Source organism: Microcebus murinus, chromosome 8, assembly GCF_040939455.1.
Source record: "Microcebus murinus isolate Inina chromosome 8, M.murinus_Inina_mat1.0, whole genome shotgun sequence".
Taxonomy (NCBI): Eukaryota; Metazoa; Chordata; class Mammalia; order Primates; family Cheirogaleidae; genus Microcebus; species Microcebus murinus.
The window spans coordinates 4,001,057-4,026,589 of NC_134111.1; the positions used below are offsets into that span (position 1 = coordinate 4,001,057).

General features: G+C 45.8%; 1 protein-coding gene and 1 long non-coding RNA gene across 29 annotated transcripts in view; both read left to right on the top strand.

Moving 5' to 3' along the window:
- Window positions 1-992, top strand: part of BIN1 (bridging integrator 1) — a 53,711-nt gene extending 52,719 nt beyond the window's left edge. For all 28 annotated transcript variants that reach the window (XM_012779240.3, XM_012779229.3, XM_012779276.3 and 25 more), the window contains one exon: window positions 408-992. In XM_012779240.3, coding sequence (XP_012634694.1) covers window positions 408-515 — 108 coding nt within the window. In that variant the 3' untranslated portion in view covers window positions 516-992. The remainder of the gene's footprint in view (window positions 1-407) is intronic.
- Window positions 993-15,897: 14,905 nt separating this feature from the next.
- Window positions 15,898-25,533, top strand: part of LOC105879281 (uncharacterized) — a 37,775-nt gene continuing 28,139 nt past the window's right edge. Inside the window, exons 1-2 of the long non-coding RNA XR_001157691.2 lie at window positions 15,898-16,053; window positions 16,692-16,772. This is a non-coding gene — a long non-coding RNA (uncharacterized LOC105879281). The remainder of the gene's footprint in view (window positions 16,054-16,691; window positions 16,773-25,533) is intronic.

Genomic DNA, 25,533 nt, shown 5'->3' on the forward strand with positions numbered 1-25,533 from the left:
GGGTGGCGTGGATCTCTCTAGAAGCTTTTAACTGGTCCTTGCTCCTAGAACATTCTGGTATTGTGTGTAGGCGTCTGGAAGCCTGGAACGACAGTTATGGCCTGTGCGGGTGCCAGCAGGTGGGAAGCCCCTTGCCCTGAGTGAGGGGACTGGACATGCCCGACCAGGGCGGCCGTGAGGCTGCCCTTCCAGAGTGAGGAGGGTCGCCAGAATAGCGCCAGGTTCAGTCCGCCTGCTGAGGGTGGCTGGCTGCGGCGGGGCGGCAGTGGGCACAGGTCTCGGCAAGCATCAGGGAGTGCTGCCTGGAGGAGGTGTTCTTAGGGTGGGCTTGGCGGGCTGAGGGAAAAGAGCAGCAGGACGGGAGACGCATGCCTGCCTGTGGCACTATGACCCGGCTGTGCCCGCAGGATGAAGGCTGGCTCATGGGCGTGAAGGAGAGCGACTGGAACCAGCACAAGGAGCTGGAGAAGTGCCGTGGTGTCTTCCCTGAGAACTTCACCGAGCGAGTGCAGTGACGGAGTGGCCTCTGGCATGTGAAGAACACCTCTTCCCGAAAAATGTGTGGTTCTTTTATTTTTATTTTTTTCGTTGTTGTTTTTAAACTTTTGCAAAACAGAGGGAAATCAAGAGGAGAGACCTACGAGGTGTTCTCCCAGAGATTGGGTGGTTTTCCAAGGAGCCCGTCCCGCAAGTCGGTGGGATTCACCGGTGTTCCCGAGCGGCTGTGACCCCTCGCTGAGCCCCGCGCCCTGCCCGTGCCGCGTGTGTGCGGGCCTCGGGGCGGGGCGGGGCGGGGCTGCCCAGCCACACGCTTGCCTGAAGCTTCGGCCGTGTCACGGGCAAGGGGCCTTTTTCTGGCAGCTGCTGTGGGTGGGCCCAGAGCCAGCCCAGCCCAGCCCGGCCCTGCAGACGGTCTGTGTGCTGTTTGAAAATAAATCTTAGTGTTCAAAACGAGACGAAACAAAAACTGACGAAAACACTCAGGAAATGTGTGTGTGTTTACTTTTCTCCTTCCTCTTTTCTGTAAGTGTGGATGGAACCGTGGTTATCTGTGGCTTTCCTACCGAGACAGCCCCCCTCGCAGGCGGGCACTGGTGGGCCAGCCGCAGGGCCACCACGTCCCCTTCTGAGTGCGACTGGGCTCTGACGCAGCCGAGGGGCTGTTGCAGCCAGGGGCCGGGGTGGGCGCCGAGGAGGCAGCTGGGCGCCGTCCCGTTTGACCTCATTTAAAACATGACAATCTAGCAGTCAGGGACCAAGCTCCAGGAGGTCCGGTGGCTTCTGGGTGAGCGATGGCACAGGGATGGATGTGAGCCCTTGGCCCCAGGCCACAGGGAAGGCCTCGGTCTGGCAGGGCCTGGTCAGGGGCAAGCTCTCGGGCCTGGCTTCTCCCTCAGCGTGGGGCCCTGCGCGCCAGCCCCGGGCTCTTCGTGTCCGCTGGTGGGCCTGGCGGGTCTGAGCAGCCGTGGCACGTGCAGCCGCGGCTTCCCGGGAGCTGCAGGCGTTGGCGTTCACAGGCCAGCTGCCGGCCTGGACTCCAGGCGGAGGAGCCTGTCTCCACGTAAATCTGTGCTGACGTAAGAGCAAAGCGGTGAGCTGAGTGTCAGAGACTGAGCTTGGCTTGTGGGTGGAGCCCTGGACTTCGCAGGAGCTGGCGTTGCTGTGGCCCTGCCTTGTCCTTCAGGTGGCCCTGCCACCCACAGTCCACAAGCAGTGGCAGTCACAGGGGCCTCCGCTTGCCCTGCCTCCTCCCTCGCCCTTCGTCCCTGCCAGAGCCCGCCCTGGGCTCCGTGGGGTGTGCATCCACCTCTCAACATGGGGAGTCTTCACTTTTATTTCAGCGTGAATACGTAAAACATTGTCATTTGAAGCACATTAGCCAAGAGAAAGCATTTGTGTTAGATTTTGCCACGAGACTCAAAGATGTATCACGGTGTGGTGGCTTTGAGCTGGGCACTTTGGTAGGAAAAGCCTGCTCTGCAGCAGGGGCGGCTGCAGAGACAGGCAGGGGTGGGTGGGCAGGGTTCGAGGTCCCCACCCCACTGCGGAGGGGCAGCTGCCTGGAGTCTGAGCTGGGCTGTGTGTTTGGGAGCCAGCTTCTCATCGGGTTCATGTCAGCCTGAGGGGCGTTCAGAGGCGGCAGCTTGAACAAGCAGGTTGGCGAGTTGCGGGGCGGGGCAGGAAGCAGAGGCCAGAGCCAGGATGGAGTGGAGGACGTGTTGAGAGGTCGGTGAAGGGGGGGAGCAGTAGAAAGGAGCGGGCCGGGTCTCACACCTGGCAGCGGGGCACATAGTGCCCTGGAGGGCTGGCAAAGCCTGGCTTGATTGGGCTGCCGAGGCCACGGAGGCCCAGTCCCTGGGCAGGGCTCCCGGCTCGCAGGCAGGCTGGGGATGTGGGTTCGGGGGCCCCCCAGAGGCTGGTGGCTCCCGAAGACCCCATGCCCTAGGAGGTCCAGGCCAGGGCTGGGAAGAGCGCTCCTTCTGAGACTCCTCTGCACTCTCGAGCCAGAGTGTGGCGGGCAAGACGGGGGAGGATTGAGCTGGGACGGGATAAGCCAGGCCTAGGAAGGCCGGTCCCTTGCGTGGGGGTGGGGGTGTCCGGGGAGGGCCAGGCCAGGGGTGGAGGCATCCACGGGGCTTCCTGCAAGGTGTGGGCCTCTTGAAACCCTGTCAAAATCTTTAGAACATCTATGAACTTATTTTTCTATATGTTATGAACCAATTTGCCGGCAGGAAACAGAATTTTAAGTCTCAGGACTTGGCACCTGAAATCATGACACACGGCTGGCCAGTGCTGGTTGCCCTCCCTGCCCCACACCCAAGGCCATGGGCCCTGCAGACTCCACTGTCAAGTATCTCAGGTCTCGGGCGGCCTAGGGAACTCCGTTGCCCCATCCTGCCCGCTCGCAAGGCCTTGCACAGCGGCCCCCACCCTGTGCCGCTTGGCTTCCCGCCCTCGTCCTCGGCTGCACTGGGGAGCCAGGCTGGAGTGGCTTCACTCAGTTCGGCTGGCCTGGGCACCCTTGGCCCTGCCTCTGGGAATTTAAGTGTCCACACCCCTGACCTCACCGACCCCCAGCACCAGGCTCCATGCAGGAACATAGCAAGAGGCCTCCACACCTCGTGCTTCTGCTCAGAACCTGCGGTGAGTGTAGTTGGTGGCTGGCAGTGGGCGTCCAGGCTGCCTGCTGGTCCTCTGGGGTATTCCTGGTCCCCCATCCTCTGGGCGTCAGCTTCACTTGGGGGCTGGGTCCCCAGTGGTTGCAGGTTGATACCTGCACACTTTCTTCCTGGAAGCCCCCAGAAAATCTCTTTCATGTAATTGGCCTAACGTGGTCAGGTCCCCAGTCCTGACCCCCTTGCTGGGGCCTGAGCTGGGACCTGCTGATTGGCCCAAGAGGAACGGGCCAGCGCTGGAGGTGGGCCCGCTGGGTAGGGAGGGGTGATCACCGGAACAGAAACTGGAGTGAGACCTCCAAGGAGAAGGGGAGACAGATGCTAGGAGCTCAGACCCTGAATGTCCACTCTGTAGTGGCTTCCAGAAAAGGCTAGAGACCAGGGAACCCGGCTGGACAGAGACCGAGTGTGTGGAGTGAGCTCTGAGTGTGACACTGGGGTGGCCCTTGCTCTCTGCCCAGTCTGTTGGACTAGCCTTTCGAAGGTCAGTGTGTGGCAGAGCACATGCCCAGGCAGGTCTGCTCTTTCTGTCAAACCCAGGAGGAACATTCATCAGACACCCCCTGCCTCCTTGTCCCGGAACCTGCCCCACCACTGAGACAGTATGGACAGCCTGGGACCACCCTCAGCCGTTTGGAGGCTTGTGCGGCTGGGGCTGTGCCTCTGTGAGGTAGATCAGTCTCCGGACGTTCATCCACTCACTCATCCGTTCCTGCATCCATTCAGCCTCCATCTCCCTCGCAGTATTAAAATGTGGTTCCTGCCCCAGGAGTGCTCACAGCCTGGAGGACGCAGCCGCAGTGGCAGCCGCAGTGGGCACTGTCTCTGTGGGTGTTCAGGGCTCTGGAGGCGGTCAGGCAGAGCTGCCACCCGGTGCACACGGGGGAGGTGACCTGCGGCACCTTAGGGAGTCCCTGGAAGGCCAGTGGCAGGAGTGGCCCGAGGTTGCTGAGTTGGGGAGGGATGGGGCACCAAGCTCTTGCTGGGGAGCCTGGCGCTGGGGGAGCCTGTAGAGGCGGTGGCAGGGGTGGCCCAGGCGCCTGTGACCTGCGCTGTCAGAGGAGTGAGGGAGCATTTCATGGCAGGCGCCGCTAAGGGGCAGCTCAGTGCCACGGTCAGGACAGCCCGCCTGCCTGCTCCCGCCCCGGGCTCCCGCAGGCTGCCTGGCCACATTCCCGACTCTGATTATGTGGAAGAGCAAACCGCTGAGGAAAGGCCCTTCTCCGCATAATTAAAAAGGATAATTAACTTCCTGACAGCCCTGAGTACAAGTGAGGGTCAGAGCAAGGGCACGGATGGACAGCGAGTCCTGCCTGGGCAAGGGCTCTCAGGGTGCACAGAGCCCTGCAGGGCCCTGCCGCCCCCGTCAGCCATCCCCAGGCGTCATCCTCGCCCTGTGGACTGCGGGTGACCAGGAAGGAGGCGCGGGCGCAGGCGGGCCAGGGCCGGCACACAGGCGCCACCCAGGGCTAAGGCCGGCACATTTCTCCTGGGGGCCTGGTGCCTCTCCCCATTCTACCTTGGTGGGTAGGTGGAGAAGGCACGTGGTTTCCATAGAGCAGAGTCAAGAATGGGCTAGGAAGCTTCTGGAAGATTATCTGCCATTATGAACTGAGGGCCCCAAATCTATATCTTCCAGTGTCTAACTGCCATCTCCCTAGGGGCACTTTGAACTCTAAGTTTCTCTAGGCTTGGCTTGCCGAATGTGGGCCCTCCCCTGGAGCAGGTGCCGCTAGGTGCACACCCAGTGCTCACCTGCCTCCTGGCTAACTCAGCTGATGTGTCCAGGTGCCAATGTTCTCCACTGAAGTCACTAGTTTTCCTTGCAGCCAGGGGTGGCCTCATGACATTGTCCTGGCCAATAAGATGAGGGCATCCCTTCCCAAATGAAAAGTCAAAGGTTTACTAAGAAAAAGGTCTTTGTCTCCTTCTGCCTGAGACGAGGGCGGAGGTGCAGCAGCCGTCATGTGACCCCGAGGCCACATGCAGGCAGACAAAGGGCCTAGATCTGAGGATGGCAGAGCCCAAGAGTAGGGGAATAGCATCAGACAGTGTTTGGCTCAACCCGATTGCCATCTCCTGACTTATTTTTGTGTGAAACAAACACATCACATTTGTAGGCGTGTCTGTGACTTGCGTTCCAGATCGAGGAGCCTTGTCTCCTCGTCCTCTGACTGGGCTCTTAGAGAGCTCTGCATCTGGTTCTTCCTCCCACCTGCCTCCTCCTGGTTCAAGCCTTGCTGTTCATTTCCTCCTGCACTGATGCCGTCGTGGGTCCCGCCACCTCTGCAGTATCTTTCTCTAGTCCATCCCCAAGTGGACCGTGGCCGCCGGGAGATTTTCCTGAAACTCACTTCTGACCACATTGCTCCCATGTTTCAACACTCCAATAACCTCCACTTCCCAGACAAGCCCAGATCCTTAACCAGACCCTGCACGCTCTGCCCTGACCATCTCTCTAGCCCCATTGTCACCCCCCCACCCCCCCACCCCCGCCTGAGTGGCATGTCCCTACAACGCAGACTAGCTATGGGTCCACCTTTTCTCTGCCCAGCTGCAGTCAACACTGCCAAGGGACGAGCTCTTCCCCCACTGACTCCCGCTCCCTGCAGGGCCCCCATGCCCAGCCCCAGGGCTGGCTGCCCCTCTTGCTACTCCCCCATCTGTCCCCGAGTCAGCTGGGGCACTGTCGTGCTGAGTGTGCCTGTGTGTCCCCTGCCCACTCCTCCGACGCCTGCCCGGATGCCGGCTCCCATGCAGCCCTCGGCCCCAGCCCAGGCTCTAAGCCCAGGATGCTCAGTGAGTGGACTCTGTGCTGTACCATGCTCTGCCTGAGATGTACCATGCCCCTGTCTGAGAGTCAGACAATCCCTGGGGGTGCTTTAGATGACATTCAGAATTCCATCAAAAGGACACTCAGTGGTTTCTTGCCCATTTAAAGCCTCTCACGATTGAACAGTACTGTTCTCCTTCTCCCAGGATCATTGCAATCTCTGAAAGCAGTCTCGACGGCAAAATGGCAGGTCTCTTTTAAGTGCAGCCTGTTTATTTACATGAGTGCAGCAAGAATGTTCCTGCCTTTACCGTCCTCCTTGAGCTAGCTTTCGAATCTGAAAGAGCTGTGTGGCATCGGCAGCTGCTAAGGCCCTAGAGTTAGCTTCTGTCTGGACATTTGTATATGGAATCTTAGCTGGGATTTTTACAAGACTCCTTTATCTGTTAGGCTAAAGGAGTCTTTTCTCTGTTAGTCTTTTATCTTTTACAAGACTCTTTTATCTGTTAGGCTAAATAAAGCTTAAGGAGTCATTGCTACCGGATCTCACCTGCATACTTTGGATAACTTTGGATGACTTCCTCTCTGCTCAAAGTCTTCCAAATCTGGTGGTGCTCCTGGCCTTCAGGAAGCTACCTTCCCTACCACTTGTGAGGCTGGGACTCAAGCACCAGGCATGTTCTCCTGTGAGGGCTCTGTGGCATTGATTCTGTATATAATTATCATACCCGATTAAAAGAGAATTATTTCCAAGTATAACATCCCAAATATGACCCTTATCATGCAAATGCAGTTTTATCCTAGTGAAAACTCAGCATCGGCTGCAGTGCACAGAAGAGCTCCCAGACGCACGTGAGACTGAATGAAAAGCTTCTTGTAGATGATCAGAACTGTGGTTAAGAAAAATGGCGGAGTAGAGGTGACTCCGGACTCTTGCTCCCCGAGAAGGAGACACAGATCCAGGTCTCCTACACGCGAGTGGATCTCCCCACTAAAAGGACAGCGTTGAGAATCCGCAGAGGTTCAGCGCAGGACTCCCATAAAAGGATAAACAAGGTGACTGGGAAATAAGATCGCGTTCTCTGGAGCGTGCAAAGCAAACAATAGGGCGCGTGGGAGGGCGCCCGCCCGCCGGGCCAGGGGGTGAAGTGGGATCAGACCCACAGGAGAACTCCTTGCTTCCCCATTGACCTCCACACCCAGCCAGCCAGAGACCTGTCTGCAACTGGTGTGAAATTGCAGCAGGAGAAGACGGTGCTGGAGGGTGCGGTTGATGGTGAGAGGCGGTGGCGTGGTCTCCCCTGAGCCCCGAGCTAGGACGGCTCCAAGACGGGAAGAAACTGATCGGCATGGACCGGGGAGGCGTTAGAGGTCTCACCTCCGGTAACCTGCGAGACTAAGAGGGGGCTCTAAGCTGGTACTGCCCCAGGCGAATAAAACCTCACAGGGCAGGTCAGTAAAAGCGTGGGCTCCGACTGAACAGGTGGGCAGGCAGGTGTTATGGAGGAATCTGCGGGAGCGTCCTATTGACCCAGGCCCCCAGCCCAGCACCGGCTGCACCCTAATCAGTCGCTCGCAGTTCTGGTGCCCTACGAGTGGCCTAGCGATCGCCATTGAAGGGGTCTACAGCCCAGCCAGCAGCGGCAAAGCCCCCGCCCCCGCCCAGACTAGAGACTCTCCTGGCAAATCCCCCCCTACACAATCGGTGATCAGCTCATCAGGCCTGGCTCCATCAAGGATCTACTGAGAAGCCTAGCAGCCGAGGGGAGTTACAGCCACTGGGCACTGCGGTGCAGGGCAGACTGGCGAGATACCGCCTCCCCTCAGCCCGCATCTCTCTTGCCCAGAGTGGTAGGCTCCACCCCTGGAAGTGGGGCGAGACAAGAAAACCCACTTTCCCCAAAAGCTACCCCTGTCAGGGAAACTTCCAAGTGTGGTGGAAGAGCTCCCCCCAGTGCTTGATCAAGAACCTACAAAAAGTAGTCGACTGCGCTCTAGCAATTGACCCATGATGGGGAAGACCCAACACAACTCAAAAAATCAAGGCGAAAATACACCCCCTAGGAGATACACCAGCTCTCAAGAAATGGAGCCTGAACAAACCCAAAACACTAAAATGACAGAAGAAGAATTCCAAAATTGGATTGTTAAAAAGCTCAATCAAATGCAAGAAAAAATGGATAATCAACACAAAGAAACTACAAAGAAGATACAAGAATTGGAAGAAAGATTCACTAAGGAGATCGACATCTTGAAGAAGAATCAATCAGATATCCTCGATATGAAGAATTTATTCAGGGAAATTCAAAACACAGTGGAAAGCCTCAAAAATAGGGTAGACCAAACAGAAGAATCTCAGAGCTGCAAGACAACTCATTCAAATCAAATAAGTTAATCACAGAGCTAGAGCAGAAAAATCGGAGACATGAGCAAAGCTTATAAGAATTGTGGGATTATACAAAGAAAAATAACCTGCCGGTACACTGGATTCCCGAGAAGGAGGAAGAAAAAACCCAAGGGTTAGATAAACTTTTTGAAGAAATAATTGAGGAAAACTTCCCAGGTCTAACCAGTAACCTAGAATTAGAAATACAAGAGGCCCAAAGGACTCCTGGGAGATACAATGCAAACAGGAAAACACCACGCCATGTAGTCATCAGACTGACCAAATATCAACAAAAGGGACCCACCTACAGGCTGTGAGACACAGGAGGGAAATTACATATAAAGGAAAATCAATCCGAATAACTCCAGATTTCTCAACTGAAACAATACAAGCAAGGAGGGAATGGGGACCCACTTTCACTCTTTTAAACAAAATAATGCCCAGCCTAGAATCTTGTACCCTGCAAAATTAAGCTTCATATATGAAGGAGAAATTAAGACATTCTCAGATAAGCAAAGTCTCAGAGAATTCACCAAGACAAGACCAGCCCTACAAGAAGTACTCAAAACAGTGTTACGCACAGAATACCATAATAAAAACTCACGAATATAAAAACAACCAAAACCCAAAGATTAAAGGCCAGATAATACAATGGCTCAAGAGAGAAATCAAAGCAACAACATCCAACCCAACAGAATGAACAGTAATCTACCTTACCTATCAGTTCTCTCAATAAATGTGAATGGCTTAAACTCTCCACTCAAGAGACATAGGCTGGCTGAATGGATAAGAAAATACAGGCCAAGTATATGCTGTCTTCAGGAAACACATCTAACCTGCAAGGATGCATATAGACTAAAAGTAAAAGGGTGGAGATCAGTATTCCAAGCAAGTGGAAGCCAAAAGAAGGCTGGCGTGGCAGTTCTAATTTCAGACGATTTAGTTTTTAAACCTACAAACGTAGTGAAAGACAAAGATGGTCATTATATAATGGTGAAAGGCACAGTTCAACTAGAAGAGATAACAATTTTAAATATATATGCACCCAACTTAGGTGCACCCAGATTCATAAAGCAAACCTTACTGGATCTAAGCAAATGGATTAATAGCAACTCCATAATCACCGGATATTTCAACACCCCACTGACGGCACAAGACAGATCCTCCAAACAGAAAATTAATAAAGAAATAATGTACTTAAATAAAAATCTAGAACAATTGGGTCTGACTGACATTTACAGGACATTCTACCCAAAATCCACTGAATATACGTTTTTTTCATTAGCTCATGGGACATTCTCTAAGATTGACCATTACTTTGAGGACACAAAGTAAACCTCAAGAAAAATTTCTATTTTATTTTATTTAAAATTATTATTAAAAATTATTAAAATTATTATTATTAAAATATTATTATTATTATTTAATTATTATTAAAATTATTATTAAAAATTTCTATTCTATTTTAAAAAATAGAAATCATACCATGTATCTTCTCAGATCACAGTGGAATGAAAGTATAAATCAACCCTAACAGAAACTCACACTTCTATACAAGAACGTGGAAATTAAACAACCTCCTACTAAATGATTACTTCACAAATGAAGAAATAAAGATGGAAATAAAAAAAATTCTATGAAGAAAATGACAATGGAGAGACAAATTATCAAATCCTCTGGGACACAGCTCAAGCAGTTCTGAGAGGAAAGTTTATTTCCACAAATGCTTATAACCAAAAGTAAAAAAGATCACAAATAGACAATCTAATGAAACGATCAAAGAGCTGGAAAAAGAAGAACAGACCAACCCCAAACCCAGCAGAAGAAGTGAAATCAAAAGATCAAATCAGAATTAAATGAAATTGAAAACAGGGAAGCTATTCAGGAGATTAATAAAACAAAAGTTGGTTCTTTGAAAAAATAAAATTGACACGCCATTGGCTAGGTTAACAAAAAGCAGAAAAGAGAAATCTCTAATAAGCTCCATCAGGAACAAAAAAGGTGATATCACAACTGATCTCAAGAAAATACAAGATATAATTTAAGAATACTACAAAAATCTTTATTCACACAAACTGGAAAATGTGAAGGAAATGGACAAATTTCTAGAAACACACAGCTTCCCTAGGCTCAACCAGGAAGAAATGGATTCCCTGAACAGACCAATCTCAACAGCTGAAATAGAAACAGCAATTAAAAATCTCCCTAAAAAGAAAAGTCCCGGTCCAGATGGTTTCACACCTGAATTTTACCACACTTACAAAGAACTAATACTTATCTTGCAGAAATTATTCCACAATATCAAGAAGAATGGAAACTTCCCTGACACCTTTTATGAAGTGAATATTACTCTGATACCAAAACCAGGAAAGGATGCAACAAGAAAAGAAAACTACAGACCAATTTCCCTAATGAATATATATGCAAAAATTTTCAACAAAATCTTAGCTAACCAAATCCAGATCCTTATCAAAAAAATAATCCATCACGACCAAGTGGGCTTCATCCCAGGGATGCAGGGATGGTTCAACATACATAAATCTATAAATGCAATTCACCACATAAACAGAAGCAAAAACAAAGACCACATGATTCTTTCAATAGATGCAGAAAAAGCTTTTGACAAAATTCAACACCCTTTCATGATACAAACACTTAATAAAATAGGCATAGAAGGAACATATCTAAAAATGATACAAGCCATATATGACAGACCCATAGCCAACATCATACTGAATGGGGAAAAACTGAAAGCATTCCTACTTAGAACTGGCACCAGACAAGGCTGCCCACTATCTCCACTTCTGTTCAACATAGTGCTGGAAGTCCTGGCTACAGCAATCAGACAGGAAAGTGGAATTAAAGGTATCCAAATAGGGGCAGAAGAGATCAAACTTTCACTGTTTGCTGATGATATGATATTATATTTAGAAAACCCCAAAGATTCAACCAAGAAACTCCTGGAACTGATCAATGAATTTAGTAAAGTCTCAGGATACAAAATCAATACACAGAAATCAGAGGCATTCATATATGCCAACAACAATCAAATTGAGAACCAAATCAAAGACTCAATACCCTTCACAATAGCAACAAAGAAATTAAAGTACCTAGGGATATACTTGACCAAGGAGGTAAAAGACCTCTACAGGGAGACCTATGAAACATTGAAGAAGGAAATAGTAGAGGATGTGAACAGATGGAAATCCATACCATGCTCGTGGGTCGGAAGACTCAACATCATTAAAATTTCTATACTACCCAAACTGATCTACAGATTCAATGCAATACCTATTAAAATCCCATCAGCATTCTTCACAGATATAGAAAAAATAATTTTACGCTTCGTATGGAATCAGAGAAGACCCTGAATATCAAATGCAATCCTAGGCAACAAAAACAAAATGGGAGGTATTAATATGCCAGATATCAAACTATACTACAAAGCTGTAGTAATTAAAACAATCTGTTATTGACACAAAAATAGGAATATTGACCAGTGGAACAGATCTGAGAATCCTGATATAAAACCATCCTCATATAGCCATCTAATCTTTGACAAAGCAGACAAAAACATACGCTGGGGAAAAGAATCCCTTTTCAATAAATGGTGCTGGGAAAACTGGATAGCCACTTGTAGAAGGCTGAAGCAGGACCCACACCTTTCACCTCTCACAAAAACCAACTCACGCTGGATAACAGACTTAAACCTAAGGTATAAAGTTATTAGAATTCTAGAGGAAAATGTTGGAAACACTCTCCTAGACATCGGTCTGGGCAAAGAGTTTATGAAGGAGTCCCCAAAGGCAATCACAGCAGCAACAAAAATAAATAAATCGGACATGATCAAACTGAAAAGCTTCTGCACAGTCAAAGAAATAGTCATGAAAGTAAACAGACAACCTACAGAGTGGGAGAAAACTTTTGCATCCTACGCATCTGATAAGGGGCTGATAACTAGAATCTACTTAGAACTCACGAAAATCAGCAAGAAAAAATCAAATAACCCTATTGAAAAGTGGGCAAAGGACTTGAACAGAAACTTTTCTAAAGAAGACAGAAGAATGGCCAACAAACATATGAAAAAATGCTCATCATCTCTAGTCATCAGGGAAATGCAAATCAAAACCACAATGAGATATCACTTAACTCCAGTGAGAATGGCCTTTATCAAAAAGTCCCCAAACAATAAATGCTGGCTTGGATGGGGAGAGAGAGGAACACTCCTACACTGCTGTTGGGACTGCAAACTAGTTCAACCTCTGTGGAAAGCAATATGGAGATACCTTAAAGCGATACAAGTGGATCTACCATTTGATCCAGCAATCCCATTACTGGGCATCTACCCAAAAGATCCAATGAGACTCTACAAAAAAGACACCTTCACCTGAATGTTTATAGCAGCACAATTAATAATTGCAAGGCTGTGGAAACAGCCCAAGTGCCCATCAATCCAAGAATGGATTAATAAAATGTGGTATATGTATACCATGAAGTACTATTCAACTCTAAGAAACAACGGTGATATAGCACATCTTATATTTTCCTGGTTAGAGCTGGAGCCCATACTACTAAGTGAAGTATCCCAAGAATGGAAAAACAAGCACCACATATACTCACCAGCAAACTGGTATTAACTGAGCAGCACCTAAGTGGACACATAGGTACTACAGTAATAGGGTATTGGGCAGGTGGGAGGGGGAAGGGGGGCGGGTATATACATACATAATGAATGAGATGTGCACCATCTGGAGGATGGTCATGTTGGAAACTCAGACTTGTGGGGGGAGGGGGGGAAAGGGCAATTTTTGAAACTTTAAAATTTGTACCCCCATAATATGCCAAAAAGAAAAAAAGAACTGTGGTTAATTTATTATAGCAACGAAAATACAAAAGTGCAGGAGAGTAAAATTCTCTGCTGGGAAATAACTATTTCATGAGAGTTTTCATCAGTGTTTCCCTGAGGGTGGAACATACAACGGAGGGCCAGGGTACCGGCAAACCCTCAGGGCCTTCCTTAATCCTGTGCAGTATCTGAAATATTTATGCTGGCAACAGTTTACTGACACAAACTTAACCTGGGGAGCGCTGAGTGTCTCTGGGAATGCCGATTAAGGAAGAACAAACATAATTACTTCCAGTATGTCTCACTCGTTTCATAAGGTGAAAGAACAAACCTTTGTGAATTTTCCGGACCCTCTGGGAAGTTTCAGAGAATGTTTTAGCTAAGGATAAAAAGTTTTATTTTACTGTTTCTATATTGAGGATCTGATCTCAGGAAGGAAAATCAAAAGAGTTGTCAGAGATTTGGGCACTTGAGTCAGAGAGCATCATGGGTGTTCAAGAAACAATTCTTGCTAGCCCTTTCATCAGTAGTAGTAAAAACAAATTTTAGAGTAAACTAGAAGGCGATGTGATTTTGAGGAACTTCATCTCTTTCACAGGTGAGGTTTCATATATGTTTTGCTTTTTAATAATTAAGGACATAGCACAGCCAGCAGAAAGGGCAGACATTGTTCTGGTAAGATACAGACCATCTGCTGTCTAGGCAGATGATATGGGAAGAAAAAATAGCCCTTCATGCTGTAGGTGAAGGCAGCAAACCCATCAAAAGTGAGTAAATTTGCCAAGATTTTAACATATTTCTTGGTTTCTTTTCAGAATCGGGTATTATAAACCAAGACAAATAAAACTCACTTTTTTGGTTTTTCACTGCACTCTTTCATATTCTGGAATAAAATTCCCCTTTATGGCCTCACAAAATAAAAGCACACATAGTTGTATTTCTTTGTCATTATTGCTTTGTGTAGCACAACCACCTGTATTAATAACTTGTCCAGAGTAACCAACTTCTATTTCACAGAAACAGCTGGGTATCTGGCAGAAACCTGAGAACTGCCCAGGCAAGCGTTTCTGCAGGCTGGCGAGGCGTGTGGACGCACACCTCACATGTCCGCGTGCACACGTGCCTCTTACTCCTTAGAGTGGCAGATACGAACACGTGTCACCCGACCCAAAGATACTGCCTTTCTGCAGCATATAAAAATAAACAAAAGTATGTAACCTTAAAAGTATGTTTAGTCATTTATTTTAATATGTATCTCACTTAGAAATTTACCTAGGTGGCCAATGGTTACCCACTAATTAGCTCCATTCAATGTCAGTTCCAGGTTCTAAATCATCTAAAGGTCTTAGAAATTTATTTAGTTTCTTGTATTACAAAACTTAGGCTGATGTGATAAATGTGTCTGAATAATGATTCAACTTAGAGTAATACCAATTTCCAGTTTTTGTAATAGTAACGTTATATTAGAATAATGTTTGTTTTTTGATCAATAAACTAGGAAGCCCAGACTAACTACTTTCTTCATGAGAGACCAAACCTAATAAAATATGCATTTGTATTATATTTAACACTGATCAAAGAAGTTTTTTTAAAAACCACAAATTATCAGCTAATCTGATATGCTAGAAGTTTACCTTAATTATGTGCACTTGGATTTATAAAATGTTTCTAAGTTAACAGTTTCTGTATGAATGGCTTTTTAAAGCCTAAAATGTTGAAAGTATCAGAAGTTAGAAATATTGGATTTATATAAGTGCTTATTTTTCCTATAAACTAATCAAAACAGAGGTCCTTTGATTTAGGAGAGATAATAATCTAATTTATTAATATATTTCACACTCATGATGTGATCAAGGCTTTTCTCAGTTATATACTCAAAGACACACAGACCACAGACACAGTGATTTTGGCTTCAGTCCTGCAGCTTCAGCCACAAGGCAAAAGTAAACACAGCAATACAATCCCAAGTCTCAAAAAGCTGTTCTTCCCAGTGGGCACTAAATTCTTAATTGACTTGAGCTCAAGACAAACAAGAAAGGATCAACAAACTGGGTTTTCTGTTGTTTGTTGTTGGAAAGTGACTAGATCTCAGTCATCCATCTGCAGAGATTACTAAATGGTCAGACGATAGAACCAAATTCTCATTTTTGTCAAGAACAGGTGATAACTTACTAGTCAGGCATGAATCAGAAATAAAAACACAAACACAAATTCAGCAAAGATTAGAAAAATAAGACAAGAAAAACAAGAGAGTGAATAAAATTAAAGTTCTGTTGCTGCTCGGAACTCACTCTGGGGACCAAGAAGGGACAGGCCCTGGCGCCCGCAGCCCAGGCAGTGCCCTGCGGTGGCGTGGCCGCCTGGCGCGGCGGGCAAGCCCGCTGGGTGTCCCGGCGGGCCTTAGAACAGTGGAGGGGCATTGTTAAAAAGGTACAATCATGACTCTCATATAAATATAAAAGAATATATGTCAGAGATCTTATGTAACTATTAATTGACTAGAGGGTCAGTTCCAGGGTCCGTACTCTCCACCGGACAAAACCGATCCGCGCGTCCCTGAGCACCTCCCCTCAGCACGGACAGGACACGTCCGCGCCCCAGCAGCTTCCGTGAAGCGACTTCCGTCTCCGCAGAGTGGCCGGCCCCGCGCAGACGCAGAATCAGACAACTCCGGCGGGGCGGAGTTCCACTGAGAGGGTTCTCTGTCTTCCGGTTTCCCGTCGCGAGCTCTTCTTCCGGGGGAAGGATGGAGGGAGTGCAGCTGCCGCGGGGTGGGGCCCGCCGACCGGCCAGCTGCTCACCAGTTTTTACACGGGCTGGCCCCAGGCTCCGGGTGCTGTCCAGAGTGGGCTCAGTCCCTGGCTCCTCCCAGGTGGCTTCTTTCTTCCCGGGGAAAGAGACCGACAGTGTTGGTGCGGGTGGGGTCGGGAGCGGGGTGGAAGTGGAGGGACATCCCTGAGAGCAGGCTTCCTGGCTCCCTGCCGGCACGCGCAGTTGTTCCTCTATTCCTGCAGTTTTCCTGGACAGTTGCATGGAATGTTCACAAATAAAATTTTATCTAGCCGGGCGCGGTGGCTCACGCCTGTAATCCTAGCTCTTGGGAGGCTGAGGCGGGCGGATTGCTCAAGGTCAGGAGTTCAAAACCAGCCTGAGCAAGAGCGAGACCCCGTCTCTACTATAAATACAAAGAAATTAATTGGCCAACTGATATATATATAAAAAAAAAAAATTAGCCGGGCATGGTGGCGCATGCCTGTAGTCCCAGCTACTGGGGAGGCTGAGACAGAAGGATCGCTCGAGCCCAGGAGTTTGAGGTTGCTGTGAGCTAGGCTGACGCCATGGCACTCACTCTAGCCTGGGCAACAAAGCCAGACTCTGTCTCAAAAAAAATAAAATAAAATAAAAAATAAAATAAAATAAAATTTTATCTTGAATGTGTTCGGGGAGTTTGCACAGAATTGAATACTATGATGATTTTTTAAACTGAATATACCTTTTTGCTTATTGCAGAAGTGATTTTGAATGTTCTTAACAACGGAAAGGGCACAGACAGTGACAATCAAGCTCCAGCCCTGACCCATGGGAATGGATGTGAGTAGCAATCCTGGACTAATGTCCAGGTTGGCTCATCTGTTTCCTTCCTGTGGATTTCATCTTGCTCATTAAAGAAAAGCCAGAACATGCCCCAAATGAAGACAATCTCAGTATATATTGTATATATTCTTGTATATATTCTTTGAGGTCTTTCTACTTATTTGTATTTTACTACTTATTTTCAAATATGGATTAATACTGTTATTTTGCAGTTAGAATGAAGTATCGTGAATATCAGCTACATGCACATCTGAAACCCCTTTCTTAAGATGGATCACCTTCCTTGGGCTGTGTAGATCCATCATCATTCACTGCTGTCATCTCCTGTTGTTGGATGCTTAAGCTGTTTCCAGTTTTTTTTTTTTTGGCGAGACAGACTCTCACTTTGTTGCTCTGGCGTGAGTGCCCTGGTGTCAGCCTAGCTCACAGCAACCTCAAACCCCTGGGCTCAAGCAATCCTCCTGCCTCAGCCTCCCAAGTTGCGGGGACTACAGGCATGTGTCACCATGCCCAGTTAATTTTTTCTATATATTTTTAGTTGTCCAGCTAATTTCTTCCTATTTTTAGTACAGACGGGGTGTTGCTCTTGTTAAGGCTGGTCTCAAACTCTTGACCTCGAGAGATCCTCCCCCCTCGATTCTCAGAGTGCTAGGATTATAGGTGTGAGCCACCCGGCAGGGCCGCTGTTTCCCGTTTTAACTATTACGAACTTCATATCTGTAACTTATTCTCTGTTTGTATCCTCATTTATCTTCTCAGGGCAAATTTCCCAAAATGGAATTTCTAATTTCTGGATCAAAGGACATGCATCTTTAAAAAAAATATTTTATTATTATTATTTTATTTTGGGATAGTTTCGAGTCTCTATATAAATAATGAACATAGAGAGTTTCCATATATCCTGCACCCACTTTCCCCTGTTATTAACATCTTACATTAGGCCCAGCACAGTGGTTACAATTAATGAGCACATATTGATACATTATTATTTACTGACATCCATACTTCATTCAGATTTCCTTAGTTAGTCCCTAATGTCCTTTTTCTGTCCCAGGCTCCCATCCAGTGCACCACATGACAGTCATCATGTGTCCTTAGTCTTCTCTGAGCTGTGATAGTTTCTCAGACTTTCCTTGCTTTTGATGGCCTTGACAGTGTGACGGGTCAGGTATTTTGTAGAATGTTCCTCAACTGGGATTTGTCTGATGTTTTTCTCACTATTAGACTGGGGTTTGTGTTTTGAGGTTGAAAGCCACAGAGGCGAAGTGACATTTTCATCACATTATATCAAGGGTTGATGCTATCAACATGACTTTTCACTGTTGGTCCTGACCTTGATCACCTGGCTGAGATGGTGTTTAAAGTTTTTCTCCCTCACCCCTTTCTCTACCGTGCTCTCTGGAAGGAAGTCACTGTGCACAGCCCACACTTGAGGGGTGGGGAGTTATGCTCCATATTCTAAAGGGAGAAATATTGCACAAGTTATTTGGAATATGTCTGTATGAGAGGCTTGGCGATTCTCCCCATTTATTTATTTAATCAACTGTTCATTTATATCAGAATAGATATAGGGCTATTGATTTTATACTCTGGGTTATAATTAAATGCTGTTTTATTTTGTTGCTCAAATTGTTCCAGCTTTTGTTAATGGGAGGTAAGCTCTTTCCACTGGCTCTTGTATCTCCTTTTTTTTTTTTTTTTTTTTGAGATAGAGTCACTGTGTTGCCCGGGCTAGAGTGCCATGGCGTCAGCTTAGCTCACAGCAACCTCAAATTCCCGAGTTCAAGCGATCCTCCGGCCTCAGCCTCCCGAGTAGCTGGGACTACAGGTATGTGCCATCATGCCCAGCTAATTTTTTTCTATTTTAAGTTGTTGGGCTAATTTATTTCTATTGATAGTAGTGATGGGGTCCCGCTCTTGCTGAGGCTGGTCTTGAACTCCTGAGCTCAAGCAATCCTCTTGCCTCGGCCTGCCCAGAGTGCTAGAATTACAGGTGTGAGCCACCGTGCCCAGCCGCTCCTGTGTCTCTTGACGCACCCCTCATTGTGGGCTTTTTATCTACAAGCACTTTCATATTTTCTGGCACTGCAAGATGCTCTAGGCTGATCTTGTGTATTTCTTGCACCAGTCCTAGAACCAGTAGTTTCTCTAAGGAGCCCAGGACACACATTTTCAAAGGTTTTTGATACATGTTGCCAAATCATCCACTTAGACAATTTATAATCCAGTTGGGAGTGTATGAGTGCTTATTTCTCATTATACTGCAATGACCTAAAAATAATATTTCATCACTGCTTTAATTTAGTTCCTTTAATAATTAGCGACCCTTCTAATTTTTGTAAGTTTATTAGTCATTTGTAATTTGGCAAATTGCCTTTTCAAGTCCTTAACCCATCTTTCTATTAGAGTGTTCTCTTGTATCTTCACACTTTGTGAGAACTATTTATCTAGAATGTAGATTAGCCTTTTGACTATCATAAAAATTGCACATAGTTGCCTCAGTTACTTATTTGCCTTTTGAATTTATAGATTGTTTTTGATTTAAAAACTATAAAAGGCTTTTTAAGATGGGAAATTTTAAACATGTGCAAGAAAGATGATGTAATGAAAAGCTCATGTACCTATCCCCCAATCTCAGTAATTATCAAAAATTTGGCATCCTTATTTGAACTACCCGTCTCTCACTTATTATTTTGAACTGGAGTCTTATAAAGTAAATTCCAGACAGTATGTCATTTTACCTATAAGTACTACAGTATGCATCTCTAACTAGAGCATTTAATATAAAAACATAAATACCACACATGACACCTATGAAAATTAAGCCACAGTTCCTTGATATCATCTAAGTACATAGTTCATGATCAAATTCTCCAAAATGTCTTTTAGAGTTGATTTGCCTCAGTCAGGATTCAAACAGGGAATACACATTAGAGTATGGATCAAATACCCTATATTCTTTTTTGTTTTATTCTCCATTATTGTTACTTGTAAATGTGATTAATTTGCTGGAGAAATGATTTCACTGGATCTGTAGAATGTCCTGTATCCTGGATTTGGATGGTCGGTGCCTAGAGGGCTTTTCAAACTTGTCCCTGTATTTCCTATAAACTAATGGTTGGATCCAGCGACTTGATTAGTTGGATTCAAGTTCACTTTTTAAGGCAAGAACACTTTGTAGGGGTGCTGTGGCTTCCTGTGGGATTCCATGGGGGAGGCTCACTGTATCTGCTCTACTTTTAGTGATGCTAAGAGTGATCGGTAGGTGCAGGTGGGGGTCCCCCTGTTCCCTTCATTATAAAGTTCTTTATCAAAATTTCACCTCATCAACTCTTGTTTCCTCAGAAGTATAGTTTGGAAGGGAAAGGCAGAATGGGTGTCCCTTTATCAATTTTCAGAATAATGAACTGAAGTCCTAACAGAGTCCAATCATGAGCAAAGAGTTTGAAAACTGTTGTTAGGAACTCATGGAGTTTTACATATTAGTTGCATTTCATTCCATTTCAATCACTTGACTTTTTAGTGCTCAAAAAGTGGTCCCAAATTAACTCCTATGTATATATTAAGATTATTATCTCTTTATGGAGAGACATTCAGAAGACCTAAAAGCATGGAGAGATAAATGATGTCCATGAATCAGAAGGCTCAGTGTCACCATTTTCCCAAATACATTTATAGAGCTAATGCAATTCCTTTTAAAATTCCAATAAGATTCTTGGTGGAACTTGTCAAATACATTCAAAAGTTTATATGGAAATACAAAGGACCAAGCCAAGCTGCTCTTTAAAAAGAACAAGGTGGGAGGACTTGAGAAAGTCCAACAGAAATCAAGACCTGTTTTAAAGCCATAGGAATTAAGGCAGCATGTTATTGGTGCAAGGACCAAAAGGAAAAGCCATTGACCCAAAATACAGGCTTTTGATACAGACCCATACACCCATACTTTAATAGATCCCTAATTTATGGTTTTTTTGAGACAGAATCTCACTCTGTTGCCCTGGCTACAGTGCTGTGATGTCAGCCTACCTCACACAACCTCAAACTCCCGGGCTCAGGCAATCCTTCTGCCTCAGCCTCCCGAGTAGCTGGGACTACAGGCATGCACCACCATGTCCGGCTTATTTTTCCTATTTTTAGAGCAAGTAAGAGTAAGAGGGGTCTCATTCTTGCTCAGGCTGGTCTTGAACTCCTGAGCTCAAGTGATCCTCCTGCCTCAGCCTCCCAGAGTACTAGAATTACAAGGATGAGCCACCTCGCCCAGCCCAGCCCCCCAATTTATGGCAACATAAATTACAGATTTCTCAATAAATTGACAATTACAAATCCACGAGAAAAAAATGAATTTACATCCTTACCTCACACCATACACAATCTATTCTAGATGTATTAAAAACCCAAATATAGGAGGTAAAGCTATACAAATTTTAGAGACTAAAATATCTTCATAACCTTGTAAGGTATTTTTTAAATAAGAAAGAAAACAAGCATTAACCCTAGAGGAGATGAATAAGACAAATTGGGCTATTTTCACAGTAGTGTGTGGAAGACTTCAGAGCGGTGTCCTCTGTAAACTCTGTGTCTAGCTTGTGACAGAGGAAGTAAGCACACTGAAAGTCGGCTTTTAGAAACTTTATGTCAATTTGACAGTGTATTTGATGTTTGTTTAATCTATCTAGTGATTAGAAAATAGAGCTTAGATTGTGAATGTCATTAATATTTTTAAAATCCTTTTGTTTAATTTTTGAACATACCAGTCTGCCACTGATTGAAATGAAAAGCAAACAAATGGAAAAACCAAAACTGGTTCATCACCACAGATAATTTAAGAACTATTGAAATAGACATCATGGAAATCAAGAAATTCTACTAACGAAAAAACAACATAAATGGGAAAATGTAGCACATTAGACCAGGCTTCCTATCTCCATCTCCTGGGAGGGCCTGGAGGGTGAGGGTCATGAGATACTTAGGTTCTTGCATCCTCGCTCCTATTGTGTTAATATTGGTCCCTGAGCTCCAGGCTCTGCCCACCAGGCTGAGATCTGAGCCCAGCCTCCTGCTGTCCCCACAGAAGCCTGCCTCGCTGGTGATGGGACCCTCCCTGCAATCTCTGCCTCCCCTCCCGACCGCCCCTCCTGGGGTCATAGGTCAAGCCCTTTGCTATAGAGCAGCTGTGGCAGGTAGACCCTGTGCAGCCTGTTACTGCTTTAACAGGACCACGTCCGTTTTTGATTGCTCCCTTCCTTTCTGGTACAGTAAGTCTCATTCTGTACTTTTTTTTTTTGTCCTAGACCTGGAATCAGCCAATTACCATGGTAAATGGCATCTAGAAATTTCAACCTGGTGTGAGTGTGTTCATTGTGACTGGGTTTTCATGGCTTTGAGAACTTTTCAGTGGAAAGAGCTAGGAAATATGTATTTTTTAAAGAGAAAAGCACAATATGAGTTCATACTGCTATTTTCAATTTACTTTTAAGGTTATAGGATTTTACTTAACTTCCTTGATTTTTATGCTGTGTCATTTTTATGCTGAAAATTATGGTTTCTAATGGAAACATTATAATTTAATAAAAATATCAATACTAACATATGACTACTGAATGCAGTTTATGATTTTTCTTTTTTATTATCCATAGAATATCTCCCGCTTGGGATGTATAGTCCAAATGCTGTGCACTAAAGCCACTTTAAATGACTGTTTTCTTTATGTGGCTGTGCTACATCGTTTATATGCAACTGGGCTCATTCATTTCGGTTTACTTTAAAATTTTAAGGGACTGTTTGTTTTCTTTTGTGACTTAAGTTTTAAAAATTTATACAAAACTTTTACAGTCCCCCAAGTCCCCCCTCTTCCTCCAGTTGCCTACAGAAGTCTTGCTTCCACGGCTCTTCTTTACCTTGATTCCTTTCTCTCCCAATAGATAACCATTACAAAATTTTGTTTTTGGTTTATCCATCCATTGTTTCTCTTGGTAATATAAATAAATGTTCTTATCTATCTGCTGTGAACTAAATTGTGTCCCCCCCCAGATTCACCTGTTGAAGCCCTAATGTGTGGCAGTATTAGGAGGTGAGGCCTTTGGGAGGCGGTCAGGCTTAGACGGAGCTCGCCGTCTCTCTCCACCATGAACGGCAAACAGGCAGCGCCACCGCACCCGCCTGGGGCCTGCACAGCAAACACGGACACAGATTTGCAGGGAGAGAATGAAGGGCATTTATTTCATGATGCTGAGCAAGGAGAACAGGTAGCTATCACTAAAGACTCCCCAACGGCTTACAAGCAAGGGTTTTTAAAGGCAGGTGTACATTTCAGGAAAGTAGAAGTTACAGGCAAAATCGCAAAGCAGACATGGAGGCCATACATTAGTATGGCCCCAAAAGGTGGGATATCTTGAATCGGGGGCACTGAAGGATCACAGGTGGGTTCAGAGTCTTTGATTAGCAGTTGGTTAATGAAGCAAGGCCTTGTCTGAAAACTTGGGGGCAGCAGAAAGGAATGTTAAGGCCGGGCCTGTGGGCGTGGCCCTCTCCAGTTCCCTCAGGAAGGAATTTGGAACAAGGAGCAGTGGTCAGAGTTTAGTCCTCACTTCCCACTTATCTGAGGTCTGTGTGATAGCATTTTACATCTGATAGGGGCCAGGTTTCTGAAAAACAATTCAAGAACATAGATTAAGATGTTATCTTTTATTTTCTATCTGGAACCAAAACGCCTGTGACTCTAACTTGCTTGAGATACAATTGTTTGCTGGCTTCCAGGTTGCTCATTCATGTCTCAAGGTTAACTAGTCCTGGAATTTTCCTTGAAGGGACTCGAGAGAGTTTTCCTTTATTTCCACTGTGGGGGGGCACAGCTGGCAGGCCCCTATGAGGGGAGCCCCTGCTCCATCTTAGCAGCTGTCTGCAAACCAGGGAGAGAGCCCCCATGTGGGCACTGAATCCACTGGCACCTTGATCTTGTGCTTCTGGCTTCCAGGATTGTGAGAAATAAATTCTTACTGTTTCAGCCACCAGTCTGTGGTATTTTGTTGTGGTAGCTTGAACGGACTAATACTCTACCATCTGTCTATCACCTATCTTCCCCTTCTTAAATAAAAGGGCCATGTAGTTCATATTATTCTGCTCACTCACTTCTTTCACTCATTTCTTCCCACATGTGTGTGTAGAGACCCTTGTCATTCCCAAATACAGCAGGTCTGTGCTCCACTGTGTGGCTGAAATGCAGATTATTTAGTAAGTCAGTCCTCTACACTTGTTTAAACCTTTATAGAGACTTTTTCTTACGATTTCTACCATTTGAGTCATTTTAATAATTTTTTAAAGTGAAGAATTCAAATAAATGATAAAAAATCCCCACTTTTAAAAATTTGATTTTCATTTATCAAAGTTCCTTAAACGAGGGATGTCCACAGAACTGGAGAGCCTGCAGTTACAGCGTGCGCGAGGCAGCTGAAGTTGCCATCAGAAGGTGTCGGGGAAATATGATTGAGGACTTAATGAGATGTGGCTCATAAGACCATTATTTTATTGTATAACCCAACATTACTATGTTAAAGACAGAAACAGGAGTTTGTAGGGTTTTTCCCTGAAGGAAGTGGACACAGCGGTTCACTTATTAGAGGCTGCTATCGTGGGAGAGCTCTCAAATCTCCGATGGGGATGTTTTCTAGGAAGGCTTCCCGGTATCTCAAAATCTGTGAGCTTCCCTGTGTCTTGAAAGACAAGACAAGACAAACATGGCCCACAGGATGGGAGCCGGAGACAATGAGTGCACTTTGCCCAAAGAAGTGCCCCGGTGGTTATAAATAACCTGAGTTATAGAGATGGGCTTCCTGCTCTCTCCTGTCTGTCTACCTTTAAGTTTACTGTAACTAATCAAAGATATATTGAGTCACTATTCCTCTTTTGTTTTAATTGACAACTCTGTTAATTGACAACTACCTCTTAGAACTTAGAAGCTAGCCCCTGAAAGACTTTGTACCTGTTTGTTCACCTACATAGATTAGAAGCCCCTTGAGAGGACTTTTGATCCTAACTCACTACCTGTATCCCCTAGCAACTGCATTCCCTGATATGCAAATATGTTACCCTGACAACTAGTAATTGATGTTTGTGATTATAAAAACCTGTATGAATCTAACCATATTGCTTGCATTTATGGAGATACGCCAGTCTCCTGGGTACTCCCTGCTGTGTTATATCTGATCTTTATATATATGTTATAAAACTATAAAGTATATCGTAGTCTCTGTGTATTCCTTTATTTCTCTCTGCTGCCTATCAATTTCGTTATCCTCTGTGGCGACCCCTATCTTAGGGACTTGGCTCCCTGGGGAGAAGCAGCTGATCTCCTCACGGGCCTGCCTCACTACTCTCGCCCCGCAAGATGGGAATACTCTGGCTGGCTCTTCATGTGACCCAGGGCCCCTCCAGCCTTCCCGCTGCTGTGGGGTCTCTGACGCCCAGCCGCTGGCAGGTGGTCCGACATGGCACAAACGTGTTGCAGAGCCAAACTGGGGTCTGGAAGAGGGTGCAGCATTTTATGAAGTAGTTAAATGTGACTTTGGTGTTTGTAGAAAACATCATATCTCCCTCCCCCCAAGCAACACTTTGATTCTTTCCCTGCTTATTGTAAGAGTTAAATTAATCAAGTCTTGAGGTTTAGCTTGGAGTCTCTAGGAAACACAGGGGCAGAGGAAGAAATTCAATGATGAAATGAAGAAAGAATCAGCTCCAGAAGGTGGTGGTGTTCTCCATAACA